The sequence below is a fragment of the Otolemur garnettii genome, unplaced genomic scaffold (assembly GCF_000181295.1).
Source record: "Otolemur garnettii isolate 467f Iridium unplaced genomic scaffold, OtoGar3 scaffold00031, whole genome shotgun sequence".
Taxonomy (NCBI): Eukaryota; Metazoa; Chordata; class Mammalia; order Primates; family Galagidae; genus Otolemur; species Otolemur garnettii.
This window is the reverse complement of record NW_003852426.1, coordinates 2,856,446-2,870,326: the sequence shown is the minus strand read 5'-3', so window position 1 is coordinate 2,870,326 and position 13,881 is coordinate 2,856,446. Positions and strand designations below refer to the sequence as shown.

General features: G+C 49.8%; 3 protein-coding genes across 7 annotated transcripts in view; 1 reads left to right on the top strand and 2 right to left on the bottom strand.

The window, feature by feature from the left end:
- The window catches only part of SKIV2L (Ski2 like RNA helicase), a 12,701-nt gene extending 10,753 nt beyond the window's left edge, over positions 1-1,948 (bottom strand). The window contains exons 1-3 of one of the 2 annotated variants that reach the window (XM_003789045.3): positions 1,388-1,948; positions 443-891; positions 262-365 (exon numbers count right to left, since the gene is read on the bottom strand). In XM_003789045.3, the coding sequence (XP_003789093.1) occupies positions 262-365; positions 443-464 (126 nt within the window). In that variant the 5' untranslated portion in view covers positions 465-891; positions 1,388-1,948. Of the gene's footprint in view, positions 1-261; positions 366-442; positions 892-1,387 lie in introns of those variants that run through there. The other variant, XM_023512925.1, reaches the window with a different exon arrangement.
- NELFE (negative elongation factor complex member E) lies at positions 576-7,251 on the top strand. 3 transcript variants are annotated; one of them, XM_003789046.3, is made up of 11 exons: positions 576-761; positions 1,202-1,284; positions 2,931-3,000; positions 3,103-3,248; positions 3,830-3,904; positions 4,028-4,065; positions 4,245-4,582; positions 4,697-4,841; positions 5,004-5,058; positions 5,306-5,408; positions 7,078-7,251. In XM_003789046.3, exons 2-11 carry the CDS (start codon positions 1,210-1,212, stop codon positions 7,173-7,175), a joined length of 1,143 nt encoding a protein of 380 aa, XP_003789094.1. In that variant the 5' UTR covers positions 576-761; positions 1,202-1,209; the 3' UTR covers positions 7,176-7,251. The 3 variants fall into 3 exon arrangements, with proteins under 3 accessions (XP_003789094.1, XP_012660184.1, XP_023368696.1); XM_012804730.2 differs by having other exon boundaries at positions 698-761; positions 2,931-3,248; XM_023512928.1 differs by lacking the exon at positions 7,078-7,251 and adding an exon at positions 6,650-6,944 and having other exon boundaries at positions 698-761; positions 2,931-3,248.
- A 142-nt stretch (positions 7,252-7,393) lies between these two features.
- CFB (complement factor B) lies at positions 7,394-13,704 on the bottom strand. 2 transcript variants are annotated; one of them, XM_003789044.3, is made up of 18 exons: positions 13,355-13,704; positions 13,033-13,266; positions 12,427-12,612; positions 12,115-12,288; positions 11,779-11,880; positions 11,542-11,678; positions 11,117-11,255; positions 10,646-10,777; positions 10,080-10,181; positions 9,866-10,003; positions 9,277-9,374; positions 9,026-9,143; positions 8,707-8,860; positions 8,522-8,598; positions 8,221-8,321; positions 7,989-8,121; positions 7,859-7,908; positions 7,394-7,600 (listed from the first exon to the last, which is right to left on the bottom strand). In XM_003789044.3, exons 1-18 carry the CDS (start codon positions 13,416-13,418, stop codon positions 7,445-7,447), a joined length of 2,295 nt encoding a protein of 764 aa, XP_003789092.1. In that variant the 5' UTR covers positions 13,419-13,704; the 3' UTR covers positions 7,394-7,444. The 2 variants fall into 2 exon arrangements, with proteins under 2 accessions (XP_003789092.1, XP_023368694.1); XM_023512926.1 differs by lacking the exon at positions 13,355-13,704 and having other exon boundaries at positions 13,155-13,240.
- Between the last annotated feature and the right edge of the window lie 177 nt (positions 13,705-13,881).

Below are 13,881 nucleotides of genomic sequence, written 5' to 3'. Positions count from 1 at the left end.
CCAGGGGGATAGCTTGAGGTTCTGTCTCAAAAAAAAAAAGAAAAGAAAAACTAGCTAAGGTATTGTTCTCCCTGATCTGTCCTCACTTGAGCTCAGACTCACTGCAGGTCCACTGGGCTGGAGTCTGTTCAGTACCAGTCTGGACTTGGACAACAGGTGTCCAGGCATAGGAGAGCAAGGTGTTATGCTACATGATCCTACTGAGGAAGGTGGAAGTTTAGACTAAATGAGGGTCAAAGGTTAGGGTTAAAAGTCACTCACTGTGCTCTCTGAAGCCCCAGGCACGTTCAATAGCTCCCAGCGCCCTGTGCATCCCACCTCCACCGCCCGAAGGGGCAGGTCCAGGGGATCTGGAGGAGGCAGCACTACGGGGAGAGGTCAGAGGTCATTGGTCAAAAGTCATTCTTTGCCTACTACTCCGTTCCACTCCCCTCCCCCTCACCGAGTCGCTCAGTCTCCATCATCTTGGAACCACGGCAGCTGCCAAGCAGCCCGGAACTGCAGTGAGTACGCGCCGTGAATAAGGCCCGCCCAGATACGGGCGGAAGTGGCGGAGATTTTCGGCACAACCCGCGCCGGGAGCGTGGACTACCGCGGCGGAGGGTCGATCTGTCCCGGTGGAAGGCCGGGCGGAAGTGCACATTTGGCCGCCTTGGTTACCGCGTTCTCCGCCTCTCGCTACGTCATCGCTCTGAGCCCGCCGTCGGCGGCCAGCGCGGGCGCCGCCCGAGACGGTGGGGGCCTGGTTGCCGCCCCCTCAGGTAAGGCCTTTTCCGCCTCGCCCTTCGCCCTTTTTTCTGAGTCCCTTCTCTCTTCTTCCCCTTTTCGTTGCTCTGAGAGTGCTGCGCGGATTCTGCTGCCTTCTTTGCTGTTCAAACTCCGCGGTTGGCCCTACTAACCCCAGAGGGGGTAAAGGGATAGGGTGCCATCGTCTTGGCGACGGAGGGGGTGTTTTTCCCTCCCCGGGCCACGTGGTACCCCAAGGCGGTGAAGTATGTGATCCCTCGAGACAAGAGGGATGCTGGTTGATTTTGAAGAGCGGGAGCTATGGATGACAACCTGGTTTAAGCAAGGGGTAGGGAAAGACTAAAGTCAGGAGTAGGCAGTCCTGGAGGGTTGGGGCTGGGCACAGTGTGGACTGCGTATGAACCCTGGGTGGTGACAGTGGAGAAAGATGTCTTGGGCCCTGCCCCTGAACCAGGAGCCACCATGTTGGTGATACCCCCCGGACTGAGCGAGGAGGAGGAGGCTCTGCAGAAGAAATTCAACAAACTCAAGAAAAAGGTGAGGGAGTGTGTGTGGGCATGGCCCAACCTTTCACAGACTCTGCACTCTGAGAACACCTGGGGTGAGTGTGAGGGGATGGGGGGATTCTTCTGGCACATACCTGGAGACATATCACCTCATAGTGTAGCTTCTCGGAGTCTTCGTGTAGACGTTATCTCTCTTCTGTGTAGTCTCCCATGGAGTCTTCCTTTCTCTAATTTTTAATAACATCTAAGAGCTGGTGATCCCAAAGTTTGTTTTTTCCAGTTCCATCCACTGTCTTACTGATAAACTTCAGGTACCTAAAACTGAAGCTATTACCTTCTTCTCTATTCTCCATCTTCCATGTAGGACTGACTCCACTCAGTTCTTTTGTACGTTTGGACTCAAAATCTCATCTCCAGCTTTCCCACTAATTGTATAGCCAAACATTTGCTAAGTCTTATTGATTCTTCTTTTGAAGTCATTTTTCCTGTTAATTCTTTACTGTGTATTCTCCAGAGCTGGGGCTTTACTGACAGTCCCCTAGGCTGTTGTAAGGTCTATCTATCAACAAGTTTCTGCTCTTTTTTTTTTTTTTAACAGATTTCTTTACTCCTGCTAAAATGATCCATTGAAAACACAAAACTCTACTCCCTCTCTTTCTCAAAACCCACAAGTGGTTTCACATTGTTTATATAACAAAGCCTCAGAACCTTAGCTTGGCTCTCCTGTCTAGTCAAATAGAACTATTCACTACTGTCAAAATATGTGTTCTCTTGAACCTGTAGCTTAGCAGCTAGGGCACCAGCCACATACTCCAGAGCTGGCAGGTTCAAATCCAGCCCAGGCTTGCCAAACAACAATAACAACCAACTACAACCAATAAATAGCCAGGCTCTGTGGCAGGTGCCTGTAGTCCCAGCTACTCGGGAGGCTGAGACAAGAGAATCGCTTAAATCCAAGAGTTGGAGATTGTTGTGAGCTATGACGCCATGGCGTTCTACCGAGGGCGACAAAATGAGATTCTGTCTTTAAAAAAAAAAAAAATGCGTTCTCAAGACCTTCTTATTTCTGCATCTTTGCCACCCTGTTTTCTTTGTCTAAATACTCTTCTCCTCTCTATATTGTGCAGATTCCATGCAGGGCCTAGATTAATAGCCATTAAGAATCAGAAAATCTTACTTGTTTTCAGGTATGAGTAATCTGCACTTCTTATAATCATTCTTGGCAGTTCACTCGAGTTGTTTTATTTACTAGACAGTAAATAAAGCATCTTGAGGGTAGGAGCCATGCATTAGACTTTGAATGTTTTTGTTACAAAATGTCTGGATCTCATTAAACATGCAGGAGTTGGTTGGATGAAGCCCCTCAAAAAGACATACAGTCTTATACTTACTTTTAGTTTATGTCCTGGGGCACAAGTCCATGGTTGAAATCTTTGTCTTCAACTTCAAAAATGTGAGTCTCTGGAAAGCCTTTGGATTCCATGGTTTGGTTAGATTAGGTATTATTGGCATTGTACATGATCTGGGGGATCAGATGTGAGAGGCAGGGCTATCTCAGTGCGCCACTCCAGGGACATCTTTTTTAATATCCCAGAGTGATGTACCCAAGGGCCTTGGGAGAGGACCTGGCCAGCAGTTGGCCCTCACTGACCCCTCTCGTCTTACCCTCATTCACAGAAAAAAGCATTGCTGGCTTTGAAGAAGCAAAGTAGCAGCAGCACGGCCAGCCAAGGTGGTGTCAAACGCTGTGAGTACCAGGGAAAATGGGGATGGACTGGAAGTGGGCAGCATGAGGCTCTCCTTTCTCATAGCCTAGCCAACATAATGCCTCTTCCCCTCATTGCTCAAGCACTATCAGAGCAGCCTGTGGTAGATACAGCCACAGCAACAGAGCAGGCAAAACAGCTGGTGAAGTCAGGAGCCATCAGCGCCATCAAGGCTGAGACCAAGAACTCAGGCTTCAAACGTTCTCGAACCCTAGAGGGGAAGTTAAAGGTGAGCACAAGCCGAAAGATTATTCAGGGACCCTTGACTTCAGAGGGCATTCCTTCAGGTTGAAATGGAGGTGAGTTTTAAGGGGATGAAAATGCAAATTATTGTAACCGCTGTGAGCTTTAGGTTTCTTATCTGTAAAATGAAAAAGTTTGGTGACTTCTGAATTTTTCTTACCTTACAAATTCTATAAATTAGATTTGAGTTCTTATAATGTGTTGTTCTAAGGCAGGCGTCCTCAAACTACGGCCTGACCCACAGGCCACATGTGGCCCGACGAGGACATAAATCCAGCCCGCCAGGTGTTTTTGCTGCCGCTGCCTATCCCTTTAAACTATAGTCAGGCCCTCCAACGGTCTGAGGGACAGTGAACTGGCCCCCCGTTTAAAAAGTTTGAGGACTCCTGTGGGTTGAATGGACTGAAAATCACCAGATTCAGGAGAGGTTTACATAAATACGTATATGTCAGGTCACTTATAAAAAATAAGAAACATACATGGAATTTTAAAAAAAGCGAAGAAGAGAATTAGGGAAAAGGAACACTTTTGCTCCCACACTGAGATAGATCCTTACCGCCTCTCCAGGACCCTGAGAAGGGACCAGTCCCCACTTTTCAGCCGTTCCAAAGGAGCATATCTGCTGATGATGACCTGCAGGAGGTAATGGTTCCTAATCATCTATCCCTGAAGGGCTGGGGATTGAGGAAGATGAAAGGCCCACATATTTTGGATCACATATCGGCAACTGGGAATTATCTTAACTATTCTTGGTCTCTTTTTCAGTCGTCCAGACGTCCTCAGAGGAAATCTCTGTATGAGAGGTTAGAGAGTTAGCAGTACGACTGGGCCCACTTGGTGGTGGGTTTGATTGCATACATCCTTGGGAGGTTTGGAATTGGAGTGGAAGGAACCGGGCTGCAGAGGGAATGTTGAGTATCCACGGGGTCTGGGAGGAGGAAGCATAAGCCCACTTTGATCCTCACTGTCTACTTTTCTCCAGCTTTGTATCTTCCAGTGATCGGCTTCGAGAACTGGGACCAGATGGAGAAGAGGCAGAGGGCACAGGGGCTAGTGAAGGCCCTCCTCGAACCTTTGACTGGGGCTATGAAGAACGTGGTAGTGCCCGCTCCTCAACTTCCCCTCCCCGAAGCCGCAGCCGGGACCGCAGCCATGAGAGGAACCGGGACAGAGACCGAGATCGGGAGCGGGATCGAGATAAAGATCGGGAACGGGACAGGGATCGGGACCGAGACCGGGAGCGGGAGAGGGACCGAGACCGAGACCGAGATCGAGACCGAGATCGAGACCGAGACCGAGACCGAGAGGGCCCTTTCCGCAGTGAGTGATCATAGCTGGAGGGGAAGGTGACCTAAGCTAGGGTTTACATGGGTCATGCTAAGTAGAGTGTGAAATGGCCTATGTCTTGTACAACTGTGATTCCCAATCCCATAGGGTCGGACTCATTCCCTGAACGCCGGGCTCCTCGGAAGGGTAATACTCTCTATGTGTACGGGGAAGACATGACGCCCACCCTCCTCCGTGGGGCCTTCTCTCCCTTTGGAAACATCATTGACCTCTCCATGGACCCACCCAGAAAGTAAGGATCACGACAAGGCATGATGAGAAGTCCTGGGAGATCCCTGGGGTGTGGGACGTGGGGAAGGAGCTGCCCTGCCTGCAGCAGCCTGTGAGCACTGAGTTAGGTTGGGTCCAGAAAAGCCTGTAGGCCTCCCACTGACCCTGTTTTCTCTCATCCCAGCTGTGCCTTCGTCACCTATGAAAAGATGGAGTCAGCAGATCAGGCTGTTGCTGAGGTTGGGACTTCCCAGATTCGTTCATCCCATCCCTCCTGCCATCCTCATGTTCTCTCCTTAAAATACGGGGAGCCAGTAGGAAATTCGTTCCTCTTAGCAGAGAAAGTCTCCCTATTGACACAGAAAACTTACATTCTTAGATCCCTGTTCATTCTACTCTCGGGATAGCAACCCCTAAAATAACTCCTTTGCTTTTGTGTAATGTTTTCCTCCCCCATCTTCTGCCTCTTCCCTTCTTCTGTTCCAGCTCAATGGGACCCAAGTGGAGTCTGTGCAGCTCAAAGTCAACATAGCCCGCAAACAGCCCATGCTGGATGCTGCTACTGGCAAGTCTGTCTGGGGCTCCCTCGGTAAGAACTGGGATTCTTTTCCACAACCCATGCCTGGGTTCCCTAGGGGTGATAGAGGTCAGAATTTACATGGAGGCGGCTCGGCGCCTATAGCTCAACCGGCTAAGGCGCCAGCCACGTACACCTAAGGTGGCGGGTTCGAATCCCCAGCCCGGACCCGCCAAACAACGACGGCTGCAACCAAAAAATAGCCGGGCGTTGTGGCGGGCGCCTGTGGTCCCAGCTACTTGGGAGGCAGAGGCAAGAGACTCGCTTGAGCCCAGGAATTGGAGGTTGCTGTGAGCTGTAATGCCACGGCACTCTACCCAGGGGGACAGCTTGAGGCTCTGTCTCAAAAAAAAAAAAAAAAAAAAAGAATTTACATGGAGGCTATGGAGATGGTAAGGGGATTGTGAGGCTTTCTGTTAGAGTAAAGGAAAAAGGAGAAAAAAGATTGAAAACAACTCCCAAAGCGATGACTACAACCGGCAAGAAAGAGGGAGCTGGAATCAGGTTGCTGAGGAAGATGAGCATCTCATGAGACTTATTCATTTTGAGAGGGCATAGAGTAGGTTTCATATTTGAAATTAAAGATCTGAAACTCAGGTGTGAGGTAAGGAACAAAAACATGGGTTAAAAACAGGATGGCTATAAAACAGTATCGTCAGAGGAGACTGATTTTGGAAAACTAAATGACTCAGACAGGCTTGAACGATATTCAGGGACTGTGTTCGGAAGCAGACTGTACTCACGCCCCATGTGTCCCCAGCTCTCCTGACAAGTCAGGCTGATGTTGAGGATGCAGCAAAGGAGTCAGGAGAGATCATAGGGCTGGGAGCAACACCAGAGGGGCCAGGGCCACTGAAGCCAAATGACACATACTTGAGGAGGAGAGTGGTCAGAAGTATTGAGGTACAAAGATCACAAAGAGTGGGAACTGTCATGGGTGGAATTCTCTCTAGGGTCTAGGGATGGAATCCTTGGATGGGGTGACGAGGGATGTGTGGAAGAAAGGAAGGGGAATAAGCAACTAGGAGGAGAGTGGTCAGAAGTATTGAGGTACAAAGATCACAAAGAGTGGGAACTGTCATGGGTGGAATTCATCCCTAGGGTCTAGGGATGGAATCCTTGGATGGGGTGACGAGGGATGTGCGGAAGAAAGGAAGGGGAATAAGCAACTAGAGACTCGAGGGAGAATGCTGAGGGCCAAAGCTACACACTGGATGAGTTCTGGTGTGGGCTAATAGCATCTTTTGGTGCAGATAACCCATTTTGCCTGAAAATATGAAATAAATTTTTCCTGGGAAAGAAGTGAACAGAAAGAAAGGCCCTGCAGACAAAAGGAAAGAAAGCCGGAATTGACCAGCATATCAATAAAGGGCTACAGAGATTTTTTGATTTTTAATTTTTGACATATTGATTGAAAGCATGTTAACGTCATTCATATGCCTCAGCAATGACAACATTTAGGGTTTTTCTAAGAGCAAAACATTCATCACAGTCTCCACATGTGTCACAGTAACAACTCTTTGGCAGTGGTTCAGCAGCTGCAATTTGAGGAGGCTAAGAGGAGACAGGCCATTCTGGCCACCAGTGGGCAGCAACCGGGAATGAGGTAGTAAGGTTCTGGGCCTCAGGTTTGATCAGTGAACTCCTTCAGACCCTAACTGTCCATCTCCTCCCTCCCTAGCTGTCCAGAACAGCCCTAAGGGTTGCCACCGGGACAAGAGGACCCAGATTGTCTACAGTGATGATGTCTACAAGGAAAACCTTGTGGATGGCTTCTAGGGAATGGAGCTGGATTCCTTGTGCCTCATATGCCCCCAATGCCGGTCTCAGTAAAACACTGAGGTGGAAGCTCACACATCTCCCTCAGCCTCTGGTTTTTCAGCACTTGGGATTGGGGTTCAGCCTTTAAAAACGGCTGTCAAATTTGATCGCAGTTGTAACAACATAGCCAGTGCACATTCCCCACTCCCTTACCCCAAAAGGATCTGGAACACAGGCATTATCGCAGCTGTTTTAATTCAATCCCATGCCCCTTTTCAAGAAACCCCTTAAAGAAAATCCAGATCCTCATCTTTGAGTTTCTCTTTCAGCCATGGCAGCACTTGGAAGAGGTTGATGTGAAAGTCTCGGGCATGAGCAGGTGCCTGTCGTTGCCGTCTCTGGTTTTTGCAGACATCCACTACCCCCCAACTGATTATACCAATCTGCAGGGGCAAGGGGGTACCATGGATCATTCAGTGGAATTCCTTCCTAATCCCAGAAGTTTGGCTGTTCCTAATGAGGTCTGAGCTGATCTAAAGGAATTAGACCAAGGATCCAGCTCAGCCCTGGTCTCATGGTCCTAAGATGAGTGGGACTCTGCCCACCTCCCACTACTACCCACATGCATTGAGCTTTTTCCTATTTCGGGGTCTGTGCTGACCACTTGGCATCTCCCCACAGACCAGAAAGGGAGAACTCACTTGAATGAAGCGACTCCTCTTGTGAATAATCAGGGGGCCTCCAGAATCACCTGTGTAAGATGAGAAGCTGCAGGGAAAAGGACTCTTGGGCCTCAGGAACCTGAGGTACAGGCAAAGAGCCTTCTCTCACCTCTGCAAGTATTTGGGTCAGCATAGGGATTCGCCCCTCCGGTGCAAAGGAACCTGGGTGTGACTACCTCAGAGATGTCCTTGACTTTGTCATACCCTGGTGCATATTGAGCATCTCTCTCACAACTGGCTTTCTATGGGGAGGTAGGTAGCACAGAGAAGAAAGGATTGATGACCAAGGTGGCTTAGAAGAGATTATGGCTTAGGACCTCCTTAGTGTCCCCATTTCTTACCTTATCCCCATTTTTGATATAGACCTCCTTCCGGGTCAGCTTCTTCTCCTCCTCTGACACAAACAGAGCTTTGACATCCATTGCAGGTAGCAGCTCTTCCTCTGGATAGATGGGCAGACTGAGTCACTTCACCTGCCCTCTCATCTCCCTGTTGCCTTTGTTATCAGCAGATGTCCCTCAAGGCCTTTCCACAAGCTGGGCACTGGGCTGTGTGTGTGCTCCATAGTGCACCTCCCTCATGCCCCACTCATCTCTTGAATTCTCATTTTTTGTTTTTTCTGCTTCCCTGAATATGTCTTACTGTGTTGCTGGCAAGTGGTTGTCTGAGGAAGCCTCAAAGCTCGAGTTGTTCCCTCAGTGCAGGGGAGACAAATGGGCCTGTTGCAGGAGAGGAGGACAGTCAGTGACAGGAGACTGGTCCTGCCTCTTACCTGTGTTCTAACTTGCCTTTCCCAGCCTTTCCTCCTCAAGGTTCCAGCTGCTCACCTGAGAGTCTGGCCATACTTCAGCTTATTCTTGAGCTTGACCAGGGCCACATCATAGTCATAAAATTCAGGAATTCCTTCTGCCTTTTTACCATTGATGTTGTAGTTGGGGTGAAATAGGACTTCTTCTACCTCCAGCTCCCGCCTCTGCCCTCCTGAAATAGGAGAGTGGGTACAACTTCTCTGTGAACAGCCTCCTGCCTCTGACCCCACGTCACTCCTAACTTCAAGTCTTCCCCATCCCTGACTAGTCTAGGGTAAAAGGGAAGGGGCTGCATTGAGTGCAGGTGAAGTGTAGGACTAGTCAATTGCATCCTTACCCACGCTGACCTTGATTGAGTGTTCCTGGTCATCCACAGTGAAACAGTGTGCTGCTGTCAGCACAAAGTACTCAGACACCACAGCCCCCATACAGTTCTCATGTCCCTTTGAAGGGCGCTGGAAATGGAACAGTGGAGAGGGAAAGCTCAACTTTCATAAACCACAGTGTAATACAAACATTTTCCCATTCTACCCCCATTTTGCCCTGATCTCACCCCTTAAGTCCCCACTCCTGGGATGCTGTGCTTACAGTGACTGAGATCTTGGCCTGCCATGGTTGCTTGTGGTAATCGGTACCTTTCTTGTGTTCCCAAACCATGCCACAGAGACCCAGAGACTTGGTTTCATCTGACAGAGAAGGAGAATGTGCTGAAAGCTGGAGACACTTCATTTGCAAATGGCAGCAGCCTTTTGGGGAGGGTACCCTGCATGTCTACCTATAGCACAGACTTAGGAGGAGAAAGGGACAAGCCACAGGCATTTATTTACTTATGTTAGGAGTGAGGGAACTGCTGTTGTATAGTGAAAAGGACTTGGGACTATGCTATCGGAAGCTGGCTGGTTTTGGACCCAACTCAGTTGCTAATTTGCTGTACCTTGACTTCTTTTGGTCTCAGTTTCCACACTTGTTAAATGAGGGACCACAAGATCTCTAACTTAACACAGCTCTGTGATTATGAGATTAGGAAGTGGACAGTGCCAAGAAACAGGAATAGTGACAGAGGAGGAGCAATGAGAGGCTTTCCAGACTATTAGGTTCAGGGGTAGAGGAAACACGTGTGACTTCCAGGTGGCCTGGAGAGAGTTGAGTACTTAATGCCCTTCTTATATCTTCATACCAATCATTTGGAAGAAAACATCTTCCAAGTTTTCCATATCCTTGACTTTGAACACATGTTGCTCGTTGTCTTTCTTGGAAGCCAAAGCATTGATGTTCACTTGGTCCACCAGAGGGCCGACCCCAAATACATAGATATCTGAGGGAGAAAAAGGGAGGAGTGAGACTCCAGGCCCTGGGGAAGTGTGATGCTGAGTCCTAGGCAGGTCACTCACCCAGATAATCCTCCCTTGGGTTTTTGCGATCCCTGCCAATGTTCAACAAGTCCCGGATCTCATCAATGACAGTGACTGGGTCCCCACCCATGTTGTGCAAGCCTGCAGAAAGATAGGGACCACAGAAATGAAGGGGAAAAAAGGATCAAAAAAGATAAACTGGCCAGAGACAGTGACACACATGGCTGGGTAAGCAGGTTGAGGAGGGAATAGAGGTGGCAGATCACAGAAGGCTTTGGTGAGAAGGGTCCCTCTTTGTAAAGGGTCACAGACATCATCTACAGCTGGCTATGATCTGCTTTTGGCAAGGGAGGCAGGACATGGAAAGTATAAACTACTCTGGTTGGGAGGATTCAGGAACTTTTGGGGACAAAGAAGGTTATAGAGGTTCAAGGTTGAGGATTGTGGAGGAGTCTTCACAGTCAAGAGACTGTGACTGCTTCAAGTAAAAGGGAAGAAGGGTATTCAGGGCCCAACCCTGTGTCTAATATTACAAGTGGACTTAAGGGCTACATGCTGTTCTGAGAGAGTGGGGAGGTTGAGACAGGAGAGGGGTTCCTTCTGACCATCAGTCATGAGGATGATGACATGGCGGGTGCGGTTCCAGCCTTCAGGAGGGGTGTCCTCTACCCAGCTCATCATACTATACACTGCCTGGAGGGCCTTCTTTGTGTTAGTCCCTGACTTCAACTTGTGGTCTGTGGAGAGGGAAGAGGTCATCACCTAACCTGGTCTTCCAAGCCATTCTTCAACCCCAGAGGTATACTGGCAAACTGTGATTCCACAACTTACAACTTTTTGAGTTGATCATCGTCCCACTGACTTCCCTTTGGCCACAGTGTGGCTCTCCCAACCTCCAATAGGTTCCCACTAACCCTCATTGTCTGATGACCTTGCTATTCAACTTCTGACTACAAATTGGTCCTCCCTGTCACCCGTAACATGGTCTCACCACCCTCTCCACACAATACTCCTGAACCTTCTGGCCCCTCTGACCCAAAGTAGACCTCCCATTCTTCCCTTCCCTAACCTCTGACCTTCATAACTGATTTTGTTGAGCTGCTCTGTGACCCAGTCTGCATCACTGCTCTTTGTGTCAGACACTTTGATCAAAATATTGGGGTATGTGGCATATGTTATTAGACCATATCTTGGCCTCACCCCGTAACTCGCCACCTGTAGGTGAGGAAGCAAGGTGTCAGGGCATTTAAAGTAGAATACTAAGACTGGGAGAATTCAGTTAACTTTTCTGGGACAAGTAAGATCATAGAGACTTAAGGGGCAAGGTTCGTGGAGGAGTCTGTTCACATTCAGGAGACTGCTTCAAGCAAAGAAGGAAGGAGAGCAGATAGGACCCAGAGATTTTCTGGGGCCATATAATTCAAAAGGTCTAGGATTATCAGGAAGCTAGTCCTGGATGGGCAATACAGAGTCCCCAGGTTTAGGGGAAAGGGGACTCTACCTTCTCAATTAAGTTGGCTAGACACCTCTTGGCCCCTGTGAAGTTGCTGGCTCCAATGCTGTCTGATCCATCCAGCACCAGGTAGATGTTCATGGAGCCTGAGGGGTCCAGAACAATTTTCCGCTTCTGTTGTTCCCCTAAATGGCAGCAGAGAGACTCAGGCTCTAGTATGTGTGGTTCTGCCCCTTCTCCATCCGCCCCCAGTGCCCTCACTGCCTCCTCTCTTTGCCTCCAAACCTGGGCTGTGCCCATCTTCGGCATCCACTCCTTCTATAGTCTCTGTCAGGGAAGACAGGAAGGCTTCAGCCACCTCTTGGGGGGTGTCATACATGAAGGAGTCTAAAGAAATCAGAAATTAGGTCAAATGTCTGGAAGGGTCAAGGACAGTGACAAAAGAGGCAGGATGTGAGTTTCCAGGGTGGAAAGGGCTCAGAAGTGAGAATGTCCTAGAGGGAGGTTTAAAAGAAGGAAGGAAGGAGCAGGATTGAGGCAAGGAGAGAAGACAGAACCCTGGTATGGGGACAGTACGACAGGAGCACAGGACCTGACTCCTTATCACAGATCAAGTGTCACCTTGGCAGGAAGGCTCTGTCCCACTCCAAGAGCCACCTTCCTGACATGTTCGCCGCTGGGAGCCACGCAGGGTAAGCCCTCGGCTGCAGTAGTAAGTAACACTGTCCTCAAGGCGGTACTGGCTGCCCACCTTCCTTGTACCGATGGGGATGCCCGGGTTGGAGCAGTACCCAGCTGCAGAAGCATGAGACATGGAGTGAGCACTAAAGCCTGAGGCCCAGAAGGCAAAGCAGAGAGCAAGAGTTAGGGTGCCCATTCCTCAGGCTGGAGTGCAGTCAGAGACAGGGCAATGAGGAAGGGGACACTTCTTACCTCCATTGTCACAGATTGTTGTTTGCCCATCCCACCGGCCATTCTCTTGGCAAGTGCGATTGGCAGAGCCCCGGAGAGTGTAACCATCATAGCAGTGGAAAGAGATCTCGTCACTAACATTGTAGTAGGGGGACTGGGGCCAGTATTCTCCATTCTCAAACTCTTGTGGTCTTGGGCAGTGAATTGCTTTTGGGAAGAGGACAAGTAGATGTCAAGTAAAGGGAAGGACTACTTTAAGGCTATCCCTCTTTGTCTCAGAGACCCTGTCACTGAGACACAGCTCATTCCCAGTCCCACAGGAGTAGCATCTACCTACCCCTCAACACATAGGGGTCCTGCTGCTCTTCCCTCCCTATTTCTGAGTGCTTTTTTAAATTTCCAGGGATGCCTGGAACCCCAGAATAAATGCTTAGTAAAAGCTAGCTCTTCTTCCAACCCCCTCCTTTCCCATTTGCCACTCTAGAACTCTTTCTGCTCTTGGTCAGCCCACCTTGTGAGCCCTCCCTAGTCTCAACACAAGTCCAGTCTCATCCTAGTCCCAACCTTGCTGGGACTAGGTTGCTCATCCCTCCCTTAGGCCACCACCCACATTCACTGCTCTCAGACCTCTGCACTCTGCCTTCTTGACAATCTTTTGGTCTCGGGTCTGCAGGGTGCTCCAGGACCCCGTGGATCTGCAGGTGCGAATCTGCACAGGGTATGGGTAGAAGCCGGAAGGACACACATACTCGAGTGTATGGCCATTTTGGAGAAGTCGGAAGGAGCCACCTTTGATCTGTATCTCCTCCAGAGGGCAGGAGACTTGGGGCTGGGCCAAAGACAATGGGGTTGTGTTCACACCTAAAGAGAAAGGCTGATGAAGCCTAGTCCCACAAGGCCAAGGAGGGATGCTACGGGCAGCAGGAGGGGGCAGGGGAGCCTCACTTACCTCCAGACAAGAGGCCCAAGACCAAGGATACCAGGCAGAGTTGGGGGCTTTGATTGCTCCCCATAGCAATAGAAGGCAGGAGAGAAGTTAGGACTAGGGTCAAGATGGCCTGCTCAGGCTTGCTCTGCGTGTCTTCCTGGCTCTGTGTCCAAGCTGAAACTCCAGACCTGGGCCTAGTGGCTCTCCCTTCCTCAGTCCCCCACCATCCCCCAGCCTTTTATGCAATCTGTGTTCTGGCACCTGCAGCTGCCCTGCCTGCCCCTCTGCCCTGCCCTCATCATTTTCCCGGAATGTCCAAGTGGGAGGGCCCCACGGAGCTGCCAGTTGAGGAAAGAGAAACTGCACAAGTCCCACCCTTTGCTGCCCTGAGGTCCAGGACTCACCCCTTCAACACTTCCTTTCAGGCTCCAGCTCCTCCCCCAATAAGCCTAGACCACCCACTTAGGGACCAGAAACAAAGCCCCCAGCTTGCTCTCCTGTTGACAGTGTGTTAAGGGGCAAAGTCCGGTTTTGCTGTTTGTCCAGTG